The 19,153-nt window shown below is 35.3% G+C and overlaps 1 protein-coding gene and 3 pseudogenes across 1 annotated transcript; 1 reads left to right on the forward strand and 3 right to left on the reverse strand.

Annotated features, from left to right (window-relative positions):
• Positions 1–1,517: 1,517 nt before the first annotated feature.
• Positions 1,518–7,076, forward strand: LOC120194666. The gene is made up of 14 exons (XM_039196919.1): positions 1,518–1,638; positions 1,920–2,322; positions 2,698–2,779; positions 2,903–3,006; positions 3,183–3,309; positions 3,419–3,513; positions 3,717–3,840; positions 4,352–4,432; positions 4,644–4,742; positions 5,226–5,411; positions 5,634–5,771; positions 5,874–5,930; positions 6,266–6,403; positions 6,698–7,076. Exons 2-14 carry the CDS (start codon positions 2,282–2,284, stop codon positions 6,914–6,916), a joined length of 1,491 nt encoding a protein of 496 aa, XP_039052850.1. The 5' UTR covers positions 1,518–1,638; positions 1,920–2,281; the 3' UTR covers positions 6,917–7,076.
• Positions 7,077–7,182: 106 nt separating this feature from the next.
• Positions 7,183–8,490, reverse strand: LOC120194738 (annotated as a pseudogene).
• A 1,207-nt stretch (positions 8,491–9,697) lies between these two features.
• LOC120194739 lies at positions 9,698–16,525 on the reverse strand (annotated as a pseudogene).
• Positions 16,526–16,553: 28 nt separating this feature from the next.
• On the reverse strand, positions 16,554–18,682 carry LOC120194668 (annotated as a pseudogene).
• Positions 18,683–19,153: the final 471 nt, after the last annotated feature.

Raw genomic sequence — 19,153 nt, forward strand, 5'->3', positions numbered from 1 at the left:
TACATATATTAAAATATTTAGGATAAATTATCTTGAAGACCCCTTTTGTTTTTCGTCTATGTTACTTTGGTTGTCAATTTTGAAAAAAATTAAGTTTTATTCATTTACATTATGCGTTCACTATATTTTAGTCATTTGACTATTAATTTATGTTTGTTTGATGATATTATACGTTAATAAAATAGTTAAATTTTAATTTGACTCGTGTTAATTCTAAATTTTAAATAAAATATTAATTTAATTAGTATACTTTAAATGAAATATCAATTTGATTCTTTAATTTGATGAAATCTCATCGTTGATTGTTGCTCATCATAATTAACTCTTTCTATTTGATGATGTGATATGTTTATAAAATTTATTAAATTTTATTTTGACTCTTAAATTTTAAATAAAATACTAATTTATTCTTAATATTTAGATAAAATATTAATTAAATTTATAAAATTTAGATAAAATATCAATTTGACCAACTTATTTTTACTTTTAAAGGAGTATAATGATATATTTATTATTGCAGTTTATTTTTAAATGAATTTAAATAGTTTTAGACTCGGCTTTCGAAGTTTAAAGTAATTGTTTTCAATGAAATTGACATTAGATTCGGGTTCATAAGGTAAAAAGGAAGTGTACTAAAAATTTTAGGATGTACTAAAAATTTTAGGATCCAACGATCATAGACAACAACTAATGATGATAATTGATTGTGACTGGTAACGATGATGAATAACGACTGACAATAGATACTTTAATTGAATTTAAGGGTTAAATTAATATTTTATCAAAATTAAAGGATAAAATTAATATTTTAGCAAGAATTAATGGCCCAATGACTAAAATAAGAGCTTTAAAAACAAAGGTGACTATAACGTAACTTTTTCAAAATAAATAATAAAAAATAGGATTAATTAGATGATTGATATTTTTGTTTATGTTTTATCCACTTTTCCTTATTGATTTCAAAAAAACATAATATTTGATCACACTCGTTTTTATTTAATTAAGATGTGGTCACCGATAATTAACTGTCTTTTTAATAGATCACAATGAATATATAAAATTTAAAACGGTAAACTACACAAATGATCACTAATGTTTGAATTTTTTTTCCATATTGAAATTTTAAAAATAATAAATTGGTAACTAAAAATCAAATAATTCCCTATGATTCTTCTATTAATGGGTGGTATGGAGTAGGGATGAAGAAACCGCTTAGGGAGACTTATATCGCAAAATGGTGTCAATCAATGTGTTATTTTAAAAATTTCAATAGAAAAATAAAAATTTATTTAAATATTAGTGATTATTTGTATCATTTACCTTTTTTAATTTTATATATTTGTTATGACATATCAATATTTCAATAAAAATGTAACGATAATTAAACCACGTTAACTATAATTATATATTATTAATTTTAAATTAGTGAAGAAAAATAAAGATAACATAAATCAAAGTAATCAATTATATAGTTAACCCAAAACAAAAGACTGTAGTTTACCCAAATACTTGTGAAACAGCTCTCTCTCTCTCTCTGCCTGTCTCTGTCTCTGTCTGTCACTGAGCTGTGCTTGCTTGTTCTTTACCACCTGCTGGTCGCCCCCTCCGTTATCGGCCGCCAACAATACACCAAAACCTGTAAGCTCTTCGACCTCTTCTCTCTTTTTCGGAAGAAATTTCCCTCCTGTTTGACTTTTTCTTCCACCTTCTTTTGAAAAGTTCGTTTCCCTTTTTCTGGGATCTGGAATCAAATTTCTTCCACTTCATTTTTCTTTTTTTTTCTTGATAACTCTTCCAAAGAAGCAGGTAAAAAGTTCAGTCCAAAAGTGTAGCCGCTGTAGATCTGGAAAGGAAAGCTCTTGAACGAGCTTTGTGTTTCTTCAGTTCTTTTTTGGTATTAATTGTTATTATTTGTTTAGTTGCCAAACAGCTCACATTCAGCTCAATGTTTAAATTTTTTTCTCGACACGGGAAGTTGAACGCTTCGTGACGATGTTGAGGAAACATTCTGCTGCCCATATCTCGCTGTGGTACTTCAAATTTATAATTTGATGTACGGATTTTAAAAGACGCCTCTGTTTCTATTGCCCCATCTGTTCCACTAAAAGAAGGAAGCTTCTTCTGTGCTCTCCTTCATAAAGCGAGAGAGAGGTAGATAGAAATAGTTGAATTGGAGCCAACAAAAAATGTTGAAAAAGTGAATTTTGGAACTGTTGATACATTGCGCTGGAGTAATTACACTCTTCTGTATATTCACATTCAAAAGCTCACTACTAGCAAGATGATTGATCAATTCATCAATTTTGTTATTCGACCTCCAAGGTATCTCTCTGTTACAATATTCCGCCCTAATTCCATTCTCATCTCTTAAAGCTGGATCGACCCTGCTCGTGACCCTAAATTTTCCAGTGCAAAGAAAAGTAGTATTAGTTTTTCTAACCAAACTACAATTTTGCTTCGTGACTGTTTTGAAAAGACAAAGCTATAGCATGAGAATGATGCATACATGTTCAGGAGGCAGGAGCTGTCTTAGCCACTTATTTCTGCCCTCATCTCATTTGTTGATTTGCAACTCCTCTTTTTTCATTATTTGGCATTTTTTAGTACTTGTAACCTGTAATGGCTGCACTGCTGCTCCGGACGTTGATCTTCCCTTAAGTTTAATATCTTTTATACTTTTGCCATGTGTACATGCAGGGCTGATTATAACCCAGATCAGTATCTTTGGGAAAAGGAGTTTACTCTTGCTGGCAGGCAATACAAAAGACATGATTTGGAGGCAAGTATGGACTTTAATTAGCCACCTTTCTCCCTTTTTATCTCTTTTTTTCCTATTTATCACCTCTGCGCTTTATGTTAGCTTCTTGGAACATGTTAGATTATCTATTTCAAATGTATACAGCTTACAAATGCAAGGGGCCATAAGCTGCGTTGTAGTCATTACGTGCCTTCATCATTTCCTGAAGAAACTCCACTCCCTTGTGTTATATACTGCCATGGAAACAGGTATGGAACTCTTTCCATAAATTCTGCTTAAATCTACATTGTAGTTATAAACAGTTTTTAGATGGTATTGCGCCTCAGCAAGGAATTGTTTTGAAACATTACCAAAGATTTGCGTAGCATAAAAAGAGAGGTAAATTTTCACACTCTGTTTTTTTCTCCTGTGGATGATATCACAGTGGATGTAGAGCGGATGCCAATGAAGCTGCTGTAATTCTTCTCCCATCAAATATTACTGTATTCACACTTGATTTCTCGGGATCAGGCTTATCTGATGGTGATTATGTTAGCCTAGGGTGGCACGAGGTATGTGCTCGATCTAGTTGAGTGCCTCTGTTATCCAAGTTTGATGACCATTGATGTATTCTTTTGTCTTTTTATATTTTTCTTTACCATTTTTAAAACTCTTTGACAGAGAGACGATCTCAAGATTGTGGTATCATATTTGAGAAGTGAAAGACAAATATCTCGTATAGGTCTCTGGGGACGATCAATGGGTGCTGTCACCAGGTGCTTCATGCTTTCACCTCTCAGTTTATTGCATTTTCAGACACCCTTTGCTTTCTTAAACAGGATGTGTTTGAAAGCCCTTGTTTCTGGATGTTTTGAACGCTTTTTCTCTTGATGTTGCTTCTCAGATTTTTATTTTGTTTCTTCCTAGGAAAACTATACTTACTAGTGTGTTAGGTTTCTCTCTTTGTTATTTGATGCAGCCTTCTTTATGGAGCAGAAGACCCTTCAATAGCAGGAATGGTGTTGGACAGTGCCTTCTCAAACCTATTTGATCTTATGATGGAGCTTGTTGATGTGTATAAAATCAGGCTTCCTAAATTCACGGTACAAATCTTTTCTTGCAGCTCTGTTAGCTTAAGTGTGAGCTTTTAAAAGCAAACTGGCATGTTAGACCAATTATATACCCTGTGAAGATGTCACATGTTGCTTATTAACTAATAAGCACAGGATGAAATGCACGCTCTGAAAAAAGCAAATAATTGGGCTAAACATGAGATGCATGATTTCATATTAATCCCCCTCCTCTATTATGGCCACCAATGGAAGTGGAAAGAGTGGTCCAGTTGAAATGTCCAAATTTAGTCAGTTGGTATGGTCAGAAAATGCCACTGCACCTCAATACCAGATGTGAGTTGTGATAAATAGTGCCAATGTGCTGCTTTTTCCAAAACGGGGTATATTGATGCTGGTCTTGGTGGTACTAAACAGTAATTATCAATACTTTATTGGTCATGATATGTGAATCACAATGGGGTTCATTGCTGTTTGTATTTTCTTTGTGTAGATGTTTTTAATATTGCAATAAATTGTATTTCCTGCGTTCTATTTCAATTAGGTTAAGATGGCTGTGCAGTACATGAGGCGTGTAATTCAGAAGAAGGCAAAGTTTGACATTATGGATCTAAATTGTCTGAAGGTTTGTCCATTTTAATAATCTGGTTGGTTTTCACAAGTTGAACACAAGTTAGCGAGTTGATTAATTTTTTTCATACTTCGTCTTCCTAACGTTAAAACCTTTCCAGATCTGATATACTTATATTGACAGATTTTTTTTTCATTTCATGCGGAGTTTGTTTCTTTTCCAACTGCTAATTATTTTAACTAACATTCTAGACTTTGATTAACAGGTAGCACCCAAAACATTCATTCCAGCATTATTTGGACATGCCAGTGAGGACAAATTTATTCAACCTAATCACTCTGACCTCGTATTTAATTCATATGTGGTAATTTACCAATTGAAAATTCTTACATTTTCTTGTGGCATTTGGTTCTTGTTATTTAAGATTCCAAGGCATAATCTTTGATTCCAATATTTTCTTCTTGGTAAATCTTACATCCCTTTTACCATTTGAAAATTCTTACATTTTCTTGTGGCATTTGGTTCTTGTTATTTAAGATTCCAAGGCGTAATCTTTGATTCCAATATAAGATTATGGTGTTTGGTTTGGGAATGTTACGCGCAGGCCAAAATTTAAGATTATGGGCAACTTTTTTATAAATTCAAATATGCCAAAATATTAAAAGAATTGATTTCATTAAAAAAAACAAATTCTATAACAAGGACAATTTAGTAAAATGCACTCCTTGGTAATCTTACATCCCTTAACCAAATATTGTAATCTTATTCCTTAATCTTATATTCCATGAACCAAACATATCCTGTTTTGGCTGATACCGGAAGTGTTTATCAAGCATATTCTATGCAGGGGGATAAAAACGTTATAAAATTTGACGGTGATCATAACTCCTCCAGGCCACAGTTTTATTATGATTCAGTCTCCATTTTCTTCTTCAACGTGCTTCGTCCTCCTCAGATCTCTTCTGCTTGTTCAAGTAAACTTGAAAAATACTTTGACCTTGGTGATATGAAAGTTGGTGCTGGCATGGATGAGGTGAATTTCTTTTCATGTCAGCTTTTAAGAAAGTAGTTTGAGAGTAAAAGATGAGTATCCTTTTGATTGGTGTTTGTGTCACGTCCGTGATATATCTATTTGTTAAGATGATCTGACCCCCTGGTATTTGGTGATACATGTGTAAAAGCTTTTGTAGAAACAGGAATATGGGGATACATACCTACCAAATATTTAACATGAATTTTATGTAATTTTTTTTAGATTCTGTTGTATGAAACAATCACTGGCATTGAAACTGAGCCAACCAATGCTGCAAGTTCATCTTCTGCTGCACCTAGCGTTTTGATGACTAAGCCCGTAAATGAACTGATCTCAGAAGTTGCACCGCTAACTACATTGGTAGTATTCCATTCCACTTTGTGTTTGGTATTTGTCTGCTTATAAGACTAATAATCAAATTATTTATGTACTTTAATAATTTGTTGTTTCTTATAATTGCAGGATTCCATTGTTGCTAGGAACAATAGACCTGACAGTGACGAACAATCAAATTTACAGGTATCCATGAAATTCCTCTGATCATCTTCTCTAGTGATTAACTCTGTGTCTGTCTGCATATACACATGTTTTATTCTTTTTACGGGTAAGACTTGGTAGTTTAGTTTATTCAGTTCCTGCTTGACGTACTTTCAATTAGCCCTGAGAAACTGCCATGATTTATATTTAATGATAGATTCACTCTGCACTTATGACTCCACCTCCAGTGTGGCTATTGCATGTTACTGAATATGATTTCTGAACCGGCAACAAAGCGTGTGAACTAATCTATGAAATTATTGTTTTCTGCTGTTCATACTTTGTTTCATTAGAGAATTTTGCCTTATGATTTACAGGATAAGCCCAATGGCCAAAGTGACGAATGTTGTTCATATACCAGCTCAAACAGAGAAAGTTGGGGAAGATGCTCTTCACTAGGGGGCAGTGATGAAGACTCTTCAGCGGATTGTACAACTGCTGATAATAGAAATGAGGTTCCTCTATGTCTCTGTCTCTACCTCTAACCCTGCTTATGGCAATCGTAATCTTCACCATGGAATGATGAAGGCTTACCTTCATCTGCATAATGCATAAAACAGGCTGTTAGATTTTAAACTGTTTTAAGTCGATCAAGAAGAATGCATGCAGGACATATTAACATAAGAGATCTTGAGAATAAGTTCCAAGCTTTTGTTTGCTGCATGATTTATATTTTATTTTAACTTGAATGGGGTAGGTCCTGCCTATTTACGGTTTTTTCTTACTGAAAATGGGCCCTGTCTCATTAGGCGACTCTTAACGTGCTTGCAACACCGCTTAAAAGCATGGCTCAAAAATCGTGTGATCCACCAAAAGAGGAAAAGAAGAAAAATAAGAATAAGAAGAAAAAAGCTTCAATAACCCCAAAGCCCAAGCACGAGAAGCTTGAAAAGCTAGAAGCCCTTAGTAAACGACTACGCCTTTGCATCTTGAGACGAGTTAATCACCGGAGGAATCGTTCCACATGAGTCGCCCCAGTAACATTAAACTGTTGTATTTTCTCTCTTGTTTCTATTGTTTTCAGTGCAAAGTGTTCAAGTCATTTTAAACTTGAAGCAAAATTATGCAGATTTCCAAGCTTTACTTTGATAAATGTATAAATGCAGTATTTAGATTGAACAGTTGTCCAAGTATTTATGTGTTCTTTTTCCTAGTAAAGTTCCACTCAAATTCTAACAATCTAGCAAAACAGTGTTTTTTTTCATTAGACACGTAGGCCGAGTTAAATAATGAGTTATTTAAGATTTTTGACCTTTTGAATTATGATATCTGCAATAGTTGTTTGGCTTGCTGGAATAGTGTTCGCAACAGCAACATGACAATGCTCACATGAATCAAGCCAGATAATTAAGCGGGGGAAGTAAGGATCTCCATATTCACTTGGTTTGTTCCTCTGTTTTCCCCCATCCCATGAATCAATCATATTTCGTTAGTTTTACACCGTCAATCATCATACGACGCCTACAGTGATGATGAATTTTAAGACTTATCTATATTCTTAGATTTTTCTATTGTACCTTCATTGCCTTTCAATGTATACCAACCAGATTGCTTCATGAACCAAAACCAATATGAAATAACTCCATTTTCCTTCAGTTTCTCACAAATTAACTACGCTAATTTAAGGTATATTTGGATGGTGAATTTCGTCGAATGTAACCCACCTCGGTTGTGCGAGGTGTTAATACATAAGACAGCATTTCATAGATCCTTTCAAGTTGAGGATGAGAATTGTATCCTGCAAAGAATACGTGACTCTGATTACTTCTACTTGACTAACATCAGCAAGTTTCTTCAGTTTCCTCTCCCTCGTTATGTTCTTTACTCTGGCAAATACATCAACCAAGAGAACGTAGACACCAGAATCAGTGGGCTCTAGCTCAATCAACCGTTTGTCAATGTGATATGCTATTTTATCACCCATGCAATATGCATGCAGCAAGCAATGCTCCAAAAATCACACCGTTTCTTCTGCATGGAGGCATTTGCTTGACAACACACATGGTCTTGTCCAGTTGTCTTGCTCGACCTAGGATGTCCACAGCCCTGGAATGTAAACCATATGTGTGAGTTGAATGAAATAGCCTTTGACCTTTCTGTACAGACCAGCCCGACTGCAGGCTGATAACACTCCTCCAAAAGTGATATCATCTGGGTTTGGCACCTGAGGTTAGCATGCGTGCAAAAACATATAATGCGTGACTTCCATATGCATGGCGCGAATATGCTAATATCATGGCATTCCACGATGCAAGGTCCTTGGCCTTGAGACATTAAAAAGCAAGCCTAGCCGAATCTAGATCCCCTGTTCTTGAATATGCCGCAATAAGGGTGTTAGTAAGTGAAGTGCCATACTCAAACGCTAAATGGAAAACAAAAGCATAAATTTGCCCAAGCTCTGAAACGCTATCGCAGGCGATCAACATGCTAGTGATGTCAATCTCATTAGGCACGAATCCAGAACGAAGCATGAGGATCAAGTTACTAAAAGCTTTCACCTTTAAGCCCATTTTTTTTTTGAATGACCAACAATCATGGCATTACAAGACACTGTTCTTAGTAGGCATTGTATGAAATAGCTCACTAGCTTTAGCCATTTCCCCTTCATCAATGTATGCCGTTATCATGGCATTCAAGCTGCTATGTCTTTGCTTACTGGCATCTGATCAAAATATGTCAATCTCATTAGGCACGAATCCAGAACGAAGCATGAGGATCAAGTTACTAAAAGCTTTCACCTTTAAGCCCATTTTTTTTTTGAATGACCAACAATCATGGCATTACAAGACACTGTTCTTAGTAGGCATTGTATGAAATAGCTCACTAGCTTTAGCCATTTCCCCTTCATCAATGTATGCCGTTATCATGGCATTCAAAGCTGCTATGTCTTTGCTTACTGGCATCTGATCAAAATATTCCCTAGCCTGTTTTGTCATCCCGTTCCTTGCCAGACGTGAAACCATACTTGTCCAAGATATCATTTTTTTTCTTTAGGCGTAGAATCAGATAACTGAATTGCTTCATAGACTATTAACCTTTAAACAGGCTGAAATTATGATATTCCAAGAATACAGGAACCTTTGAGGCATTTGGTAGAAGAATCTAAACGCATCATCAATCCGGTCATTGTCAACATAAGCCTTAAGCATAACAGTCCAAACAACGATGTTTTTCTCGGGAATTCTGTCAAATATGTGGCGAGCTTCATGAATCAAACCATTACGTGCATAACTCAAAACCACAGTTGTCCAAGATACCACATTTTCACAGAGTTGGGTCTTTGCACAAAAAGCATAACATTCTCTTCAAGGAGAAGCCATTTCTGTCAACCATGCCATCGAATAGTTGACGAGCTTCAGTTAGATGCAGACCTTCACGTCGCATGAACAGCTGACGAGCTTCAGTTAGACGCAGACCTTCACGTAGCATGGATCATTGCAGATTCAGCAAAAAATGTTTCTATAGGGCAAGGAGTAATACAGCGACTCTGCTTTTGGAAGATTATTTTTTTCAAATAAACAGTGATCGTGGAAGCATAAGAAGCAGCGTCCTGTAAACAGTGAGCCATTTCGTCGAACAGTTTCTTTGCTTCTTGACATTGCCACGGCGACCTAATTCTTTAATCCTCATATGATATCACACTCCCACGTAAACGATGAAGAAGCAGATTCCGTTACAAGGCTTTTTGCATGGTGTGCTGGTAAGCGAGCCGAAGAAATACAAATGAGAAAGACGTTCAGCCACGAGGGTGAGTATGTAAAGTTGAGAGCCACAGAGCATATTCATACGTAGCTAATTATAGTCATACAGTGCTGCTTGCAACGCCCACACAAATACGGTGGCTTGATTACCGATCAGTGCGACAAGAAACCAAAAGGAAAACAAAACAAAACTACAATCGACTGTGTACAAGAAAGAATGAATTCGAAAAGCCTACAAACTGATGTATAGCTAACACTGGTCACCACAAAACTTCAAAAACAATCACGTTGCAAGGAAGGCTTTCTACGGGTTGATGTTGAGATCTCGCAAAAAGATATGATCATAATCTACATACTTTGCCCAATAGTTTTTATACTTGGGCATGCCTATGTCCAACCATGGTTTCAAATTGCCATTGTAGTGGATAACAACAGCTTGTTCGATCTCCCTCTTGTTGACATTAGGATTGTAGCCAAGCCCAAGCACGTGCCAAGATTTATGGAAGGTATAAGTGCGTTTCCAAAATGTTACGGGACCAGAAGGCAGGGTACCCAACTTCCACAATCGCCTGTCATGGTTCTACAAACAAATTTTCCTTGAAAATGTTAAAAAGCATACAATTTCTATGGAACTTTAATGTCTATCTTATAATCTGTTTAGCTAGGATTTATACATCACTTACCAGCTTCTGCCACCTATGATATAGGCCTGTTATGTTCTGCCGCCTCCACTCCGCTAAATCAAAAATATTCATTCCATATGCCCAACCACAAGCATGTCGGTCAAAGTTCTTTGAGATTATAGGATTTGAGAAGTTTAGATACCGATCAAATCGATGGAAGCTTTCTCCACAAGTCTCAACAGCACCATTAACATAGCCCCTCAAATTGAGGGACCACAGATCACTAAGGTCCTTCTGGACTGCTACATCATCGTCTAGGAACAACACTTTATTGTGTTTTGGGAATATCTCTAGTTGATAAAACCGAAGATGGTTGAGGATGGACAAGTATTTTGGGTTTCAGAACTTCAGATTTGAATAAAGAATTAACCCGTTGTGCCCTGAAGTAATAATCGGAGACTGAAGCAGAACCTAGCTGCTTAAGGACTGGACTGTAGCTTGAGTTTAACCATGAAAATTCTTCAATGTTCTGAACCTGTATAGCGGCTTTCCCCAGTGAATTAGGTAGAAACCACATCCTCATTGCTGCATAATTAAGCCTATCCGTAACAATGTGGAAAACATGTTTTGAAGGGTGCTGCAAGGAATTAAGCAAGCATAATGAGATAAATATATCAACCAAAATCAGGTGGTTAAAATGTCATTACGTACATATCAATTTGTTTTGATCCCACAAACACTTGCATGCTCAAACAGTCACTTTCCAAGAAGGATGAATGTCAAGAACAAAATGATGATGGCAATCTTAAGATTAAAAGCAAAACCATTTCCCTTTCCACTGGCAGCTGAAGAAAGTACGAGTTAAGCCTCAATAGGAGAGTTCATTTACCTTGGCATGGGAAAGAGTTGAGTTTACAACAACAGCAGCTGCTAATAGATTATCAGAGAATAGTGCGTAATGATACAGTCGAGGGTCTTCTAATTTCTCTTCATCTAAAAATTTCTGTTGTGAAGAATTCAAGGTATAATACTCGGTAGTTAGCCGCAAAGGCAGGCAATGAAGACCCTTGGGAAGGGTTTTTGCAGTTAATTGTGCCAAGACCGTGGTCATTTTTCTGTGCACTCGGAGTAGCTCTTCAGTTGAGTGTAGCATAGCCCGAAGTCTTTTTACTAGAGCATCACATTTATCTTGAATGTGCTGACATTTTTCTAGCGATTGCTCCATTGCTTTCAACTTATCGAAGGCACTGCAAAAATAAGATCCATGGTAACAGATTAGAGCAATTTGGAAGCCGCATTCCACACCAGGGTTTCAAATCACGGTCCGAAAATGTGATTTCGTTCGCGAAATAACGGTTTCGCCGCCGTCCGAGTTGCCCGCTACACCCGCAATAGCACCTAATAGCGCCCGCGATGGCCACAGTCACAGGAAACCCGAAATGACCGAAAACGCGACCGTGACCGCGATTTGAAACCTTGTTCCACACTTAAAATCCTTTGAAGACTTGAAAGAAATTTTAAATAGTAATGATAAAATACAAGCAACAGCCTTATTTCAGAAATATGTTACTTTCTTGGCAGATCACTATCCTTGGATGCATCACCAAGTGCACATGAAACTTCCTTAATCCGCCCTCGAAGCTCCCTTGTAGCACGTGGGTTGCTTTGATGGCTGGAAGGGAGATGTACACTTTTGCACGGATGAGCAGGTCTTTGAGGTGACGCACCTGAGCATCTGCTGCTTCAGTCATTATGTCAGATTCGTTAGCCGAATGCTCTTTCTGATTCATCGTGCTAGGAGAGCTGAGTTTGTTGTTCCTCAAGGTTTATAGCCTATTGATAGAGCAAACAGGGGAAATTAACTCTTACCTACATATACATTAAAGTTAAAAGTTCCCGTTCATACTGAAACCTGTAAATGTGTTAAGACCAGGAACTAGGTTTAGCTGTATAGAAACAAATATTCGGAGACACAAATCAATTATTAGTAGACAAAATAGAATGAAGTGGCATTTCCATTGCAGCAATCAAATTTTAGACACAGATTCAAAATCCTTGCAATATGAGAAGAAAGTAACCATGGAAATGCATTACAGTAGGACACTAAGACTAAAGAAAAAGTAATCCTCAGAAATCAAAATCTGCAGAATGCGAGATGCTAAGTAACATGGTGTAGATATAGCAACGAAATTGAAAGAAATTACCAAGAGCTGAGATTCATTGGCCTGTGTAATGGAGTTGTTAAATCGGGGTTGATGTTCTTCAATCGCAACAGAAAGCACTCGTGTAGATTTATGCTCCGTCGTCTCTGTCATTTGGGAATTATAAAACCATCATCCCAATTGCACAAAATTAAACTAAAAGCGGATAATTTTCTTCTTTAAATATTTACCGTTGGGAAAGGAATTTGTTGAGGGATCAGAATTCAGGATTCCCAAGGGTTCTTTGAGGGAGGTCGAAATTTCCTTTGACCAAAATCAACGTCAAAATCAACATATATACCCAGGCCAGCCCCGGAAAACCAAAGGAACTAATCTATGATTATAATACATGTTAGACAAAATTGTCCGAGATAAAATAATAATAATAAATAAATATTATTATATAATCGAACAAAATAAAATAAATAATTAATTAAAATAAATGAACATGATTTGTTTACTCGTATGTAGACACAGAATCAGATGAGTAAAATATGATAAATCGAAAAATGATTTTTGTTGAGGCATGTCAGTCTCCTAGGATACAACAACAAACGATCACAAAAATAAGCACAACTGTAGTGATTAATCGAACACAATCTTGCATTTCTCTATCACCGGAAAGAACAGATTTAAAAGGAATTTTCTAAGTGATTTCCTAATTCAACTTTATGAATTGTCTCTCAAAGTTGAGTCAAGTTGTGTCTAAGATTGTGCCTCAACTAACCTATATATAGGGGAGAGGAAACTAATCAAAAGATTATGACATTTTGATGAAGAGATTTGTTGAAAAATTAATAGGTATAATTGAATTGATGTAATTTTATACCAAATAATAAGTCTGTTCACCAAGTGACATAACTTATTATTAAAAGATATTAATTTTATTCAATTATTTATTAATTTTTCCAACAATCTCCCACATGAATGAAATTAATGATTTCAAATACTGACTCGATATGATGATAGATTCTACGTTCAATATTTGCATAGGATAGGTAGGCGTTCCCCTTTGAACATTTCTTTGTGAAAATATGTTTACTTTACTGGCTGTCCAGTAAACATGATGTCCTTGAACCGTCCTGCTGTTGGTGTAAATAATGACATACCTCACACAAATACCTCACAAATATTTCACTGACAATAATTTGGTTCTCATGGTTATGTCCATATAATCGTGGACATTTCCTGGTTCTGCAAGAGTTTAGAGAACTATGCCCCAATAATCTCTTTGAAGTGGCTCTACTTCACTCTTACATAGGTGACTTATGTTGTTCGACTCACCGAAACACATAGTGATTATTAAAAGCATTGCTTAACATTTTCCACATTTTAGTCACTGTTTTTATCATAGGAATGAACTTGGGGATAAGAACCCTCACAGTGACCTCACAAGGTCTAACCGATCGGTTCGGTTTCGGTTTAGAAATCCGGAACCAATCCAAACCGAACCAAACCGATTAATTAGAATATTAAATTTACAAGCTCAATGCAAACTCAGTCTATAGCTTAGTGGTAGAGCATTTGACTGCAGATCAAAAGGTCACTAGTTCGAACGTGGTTGGGCCCTAGTTTTTCCTTTTCCTAACTACTGCTTTTTCTTTTCACAGGAGGCTGTTGCAATGATAAAGCCGATACAGGATCCTGAGCAGGCGGCAAAGCGGTTGATGCAAGAGGCATGCGAGAGGGGCAGTGCGTATAACATAACTTGTGTTGTCGTGCGATTCTTGTTCGATCAATCGAGTACCAACCAAGGGGCCACCTCACCTAGTGTATCTGCATAAGCACCATCTCTTTTCTTGTTTTGGTTTCCCAAGTAGATGATAACAAAAGTAAACTCAAATGCTAACGCAGCTAGTTGTAAAAACAGAAATATTTAACAGCACGTTAATGCGTAAGGATAAGGGGGTAAATGAAGAAATGTGTGAGGGCAGGATTTGCATTAACATCTGCACTGGAACAGAACTGATGCAAATGAGTTTAGCTTCTGGAATTCCAGTTAAAAATGGATTTGTTTGAGTCTGAAAGGCTCAAGTCCAGTTATGTAAAAAGTGTAAAACCTTTCTTAATTGTTGTAAGGGTATTTGTGTTGAGATATCTTTCAAGCATTACGATTTGCATTTGATTCGCCATTATGAAGTAAATATGCATTTATGGAATTAGAATCCAAAAACCGCACAAATCTAAGCCGAATCAAACCACACTTAATTGGATCGGATCGGATCGGATTTTTTTTAAAAACATCCAAACCGATCCAAACCGCAAATATTTATACTTTCGGATTGAATGAATATTTAGCCAAAAACCGATCCAAACCGACCGCGAACACCCCTACGTACATCCTTTGTTTTGCTGTTGTCTTGCAAATATCTTAATATTGTTAGACAAAATTATTAATCCGAGATAAAATAATAATAATAAATAAATATTATTATATAATCGAACGAAGTAAAATAAATAAATAATTAAAATAGAGGAACATGATTTGTTTACTCGTATGTAGACACGGAATCAGATGAGTAGAATATGATAAACCGAAAAATGATTTTTGTTGAGACATGTATGAATAGTTTCCTTAAGATAAATTCGTATTTATCGTAAAACACATCAATTTTATTCAGTCATTTATTAATTTTTCCAACACTACCAGGGGAACAACATGGAGATGCCTGGTATCCCGGGAAAGAGTGTGCAAAAAAAAAATACAACGGAAATTTAAAAAATTCTGGTGTTGTTCACGAAATTATGATACTGAAGAAATAATTTCAGAAAGAAACTTACAAATGCTGCAACATCATCAAGAAAATCAAGCCTTGCGGCAGAAACTACAGTTAAAAAGAAGGGAAGCAGAAAAACAGAAAAAAATAATAGGATATAAATGGAACGATTAAAGAGTGGAAGAAATAAACCTACAAGAACCGGAATCGAAGAAAGTGCCGACCGTGTCGGTGTAAAGAAAGATGGGAACAATGACAGAAGCCGCTAGCGAACTCAACACTATATGCCTCACCTTAACCTTCATCTTCCTCTTCTTCCTTTCTAACAAACAACGGGAACAGAATAGAGCAGATAGAGACGGAGGAGAGAGGATTCAGTTACTACTTTTTACTTTACTTTCTGTATGAGATAATGCTGTACTGCTCATCTCATGTTGCTGGCACCCTGTGAGTCACACACTCCAACAAAAAACACAAATGCTTGTTTTGACCATTGGGTATAGATTCTCCGCGCCCAACACTCTATATATACATCACATGCATCGTAATTATTTTGTATTTATTTTATAATAACTCAAATGGCTAAATTTATGGTAAGTTACAATTTACAATCAGATAATTTTCAAGATGTATCGCTACAAATAAAATATTAAGTGTTGAGATCAACTATGTCAATGTAATTTAAAAAGATGGTTTTAAAAAGAAGGTCTAATAAGTTGAAGTGCGCAATATTTTATAGGTTAGTTGAACTTGAAATAGGATCTAAAAGTAGTATGAAATTAAGATTGCTAATGGAATAAGAATTGACTCAATTAGCTTTTATATGGTTGCTGTATCTATAGATTATTATCTTAGTAATAATATTCATAATGGCTCCACATTTTCTTATCTCATTGTTTTATTATTAAATATTATTCATGAGCATTATTCTGATAAATATAATTGTTTAGTATATATAGAATTTATTCACATATCTATAATCATTTTTATATATTTAATGTACATTAACTATATAAAAATACATAAAATTATAATTTTAAAAGCCGACATAGGACAAGCTCACAATTGACTTAGTTCTTCACATGCATCCTTTAAAGAAATCATCTCGGTGAAAATCCACAAAACAAGTCAAATTATGTCTTTTTAAGGAAAAAATATCCTCGTACGCAATTACTAGAAGCGTATAATGAGAAATAGAATAGGGTTCCAAGATTACATTTTCCAATAAGAAAAGAATCTTGGATGATGCACGGGAAAACATGCATTTCAACCCCCTTGGCTTTAGAAGGCTACATCGTTATTATCAGATTCCCTCGTCCACATCTCATTTGTCATAGTTCTCACTAATGAGATCAAATTTAAATGGAGAACACATCTAAATGGATTATATGAATCACACTCTACACCGTATTCAGGGACTATCAAATTAAACAAGGAACTAAAAGAATAAATGAAGAAATTACATGAACAAGCTGTATTCCATTTTCGAGAATGAGAACTCGGAATTTCAATTACAGCAGCTGCCACCTTGAGAAGAAGAACCATCTCGGCCTCCAAATGGCCCTGGAATTCCACCATATCCAACTTTTATGCCGTACGACTTAAAACCAATAAGAAAAAATGAATGTCAAACACAGAATTCACATCACCGAGTCAATGAAAGAGAAACAAAACAATTCTTTTTCTTCTTTTGTCAATATTCAAAGATAGTGACTTTTTATATAGTCCGCATCAAAGCATTCAAACTTTAAAACCTCCTGAAAGAATAATACTGATGATGATACAACACCGCTGAAGAATGGAAATAGTCTGGGACATGATCTAGGTAAGATTAAGCCTTGTTTATAAGGTTACTGTGGATTGCTAGCCAAATATTCAAGGACAGCTAAATGTAAGGTAACTTTTCTTGAATCCAATATAAGCCGATTGTACCCCTTCATTCAGCATACTTTGAAGCCCATCAACCTTCCTTTAACAGACCTACCCACACCTCAACTTATAGCTATCAAACCAGATTTGTAATTTTTTACTTGGAATTATAATTCGGCCACAGTCAATATGCACATTGGCTATATACAACAGTATCACTGCTGACTATGTGCTTGAAAAGGTACATATAGAAAGAAGTATGACAAACAAAAATCTTAGTAACAACTTATACTTGAAAAGTTACTTTCAAACATGATGAAGAATTATACAAATAGAAGAGAAAATCAATTTTTGGATTGTTTTTAAAAGAATTATATTGGCTAGTAGAGCTTTACCAGAAAATTCATTAACAGGGAAAATATTAATGATAATGAAGAGGCAACATGTTTCACCCTTTCTGTATTTCAAGCTACTCTAGAAGTTCATAACCTGATCAATTAAGCTCTTTTGAATACTCAGTCGGCATGAATAATCATATACCATATGGAAACATAAAAGAAATTAATGCAAGAAGATGCAAAAGTTGCTAAGAGGTAACCTCATTGGACACATCAAAAACTCCATCCTGAATCTTTGTGTATATGGTTGCAGCAGTTTTTATAAATGCCTGCATAATACCAGAGAACGAGGTAAAATAGTTGGTAATAGTAAAGCATAGAATAGGAGTCAAAAGAAAGTTGTGGAGTATAATGGAGAGTAGAGGAGACCTCCTCAACATTCTGAGCAGTTTTGGCAGAGGCCTCCATGAAGATCAAACCATGCTCCTTGGCGAATTGCTAGCCTTCCTCAGTGGTTACAACCCTCCTATGCGCAAGGTCAGACTTATTGCCGATGAGCATAATGGTCATGTTAGCATTAGCATGCTGCCTGGCATCCTCCAACCAGCTAGCCAAGTGATTAAAAGTTTCCCTCCTGTGTAGAATCAAGTCAATTAACAATTTAGACTTAAAAAGATTGATTGGAGATGTCCAGAAACACCGATAATAACATGAATATTATAAGAGTTACCTCGTAATATCGTAAACAAGCAGGGCACCAGCAGCTCCTCTATAGTAGGACCTGGTAATGGATCTGAAGGATTCTTGACCTGCCTGTCCATGTTTAATATATATAAGAAATCAGATAAGCAAAAAAATCGTAAAAGAAAAAAGAAAAGAGAGAGAAAAAGGGAGAAAATTACGGTGTCCCAGATTTGTAGCTTAATGGGTTTGTTGTCGATGGTGATCATCCTGGCCCCAAATTCAACACCGATGGTAAGATCGTGTACCGGCTGAAATCGCTTGTCGGTGAACTGAAGAAGAAGACATGATTTCCCCACTCCTTAAAAGATCAGATCAAATCAGATGAGAGACTATCAAAGCCATATCGGAAGGCGAAATCACCAATAATCGATAATAAAGGAGAAAGAAGATATTGAGTCTATATACCAGTATCACCGATTATTATGTACTTGAAGAGGTAAGCGTAAGACATTCTGATTCTATTTGAGAAGAAAAGTCGACCACGACCACGACTACAATTCACCAAACAAAATACCAAAAATTTAGAGGAGAACAAGATGCTATTATCTTTAGCTCTGGAATTCAATTTTAACTAAGGACGGTCGACAGCCTAGAATGTCCGAATTTTGGTGTTAATTAAATAAAAATATAATAATAAAGTAAATTGAGTTTAACTTTCACTGATGTTGAAACTCAAATCTTTAAAATAATAATAATTTATTTACTAGTGCACCTGAACTACCCAATTTAATATTAATAATAACTGAATTTAACATTACAAATAAAAAAAAAAGGATACAACTAAGTATAGTCTATTATGTTATTATTCAAATTTATTTATTAAAGTTTTAAAAATTATATTTCAATTATTGATTTATTATAGTTTAGTTATTGAGTTGTATTTTTTCTGAAAAAATTTGTTAATCTTATTAAAATGCGAAAATATCTAAAATTACAATAAGAGTTTATGACTAGTATTATAAACTAAATACATAATTCATATATTTTCTTATAACATTAACACAAAAATTAA

This window comes from Hibiscus syriacus, unplaced genomic scaffold, assembly GCF_006381635.1.
Source record: "Hibiscus syriacus cultivar Baekdansim isolate YM2019G1 unplaced genomic scaffold, ASM638163v2 tig00117000_pilon, whole genome shotgun sequence".
NCBI lineage: Eukaryota > Viridiplantae > Streptophyta > Magnoliopsida > Malvales > Malvaceae > Hibiscus > Hibiscus syriacus.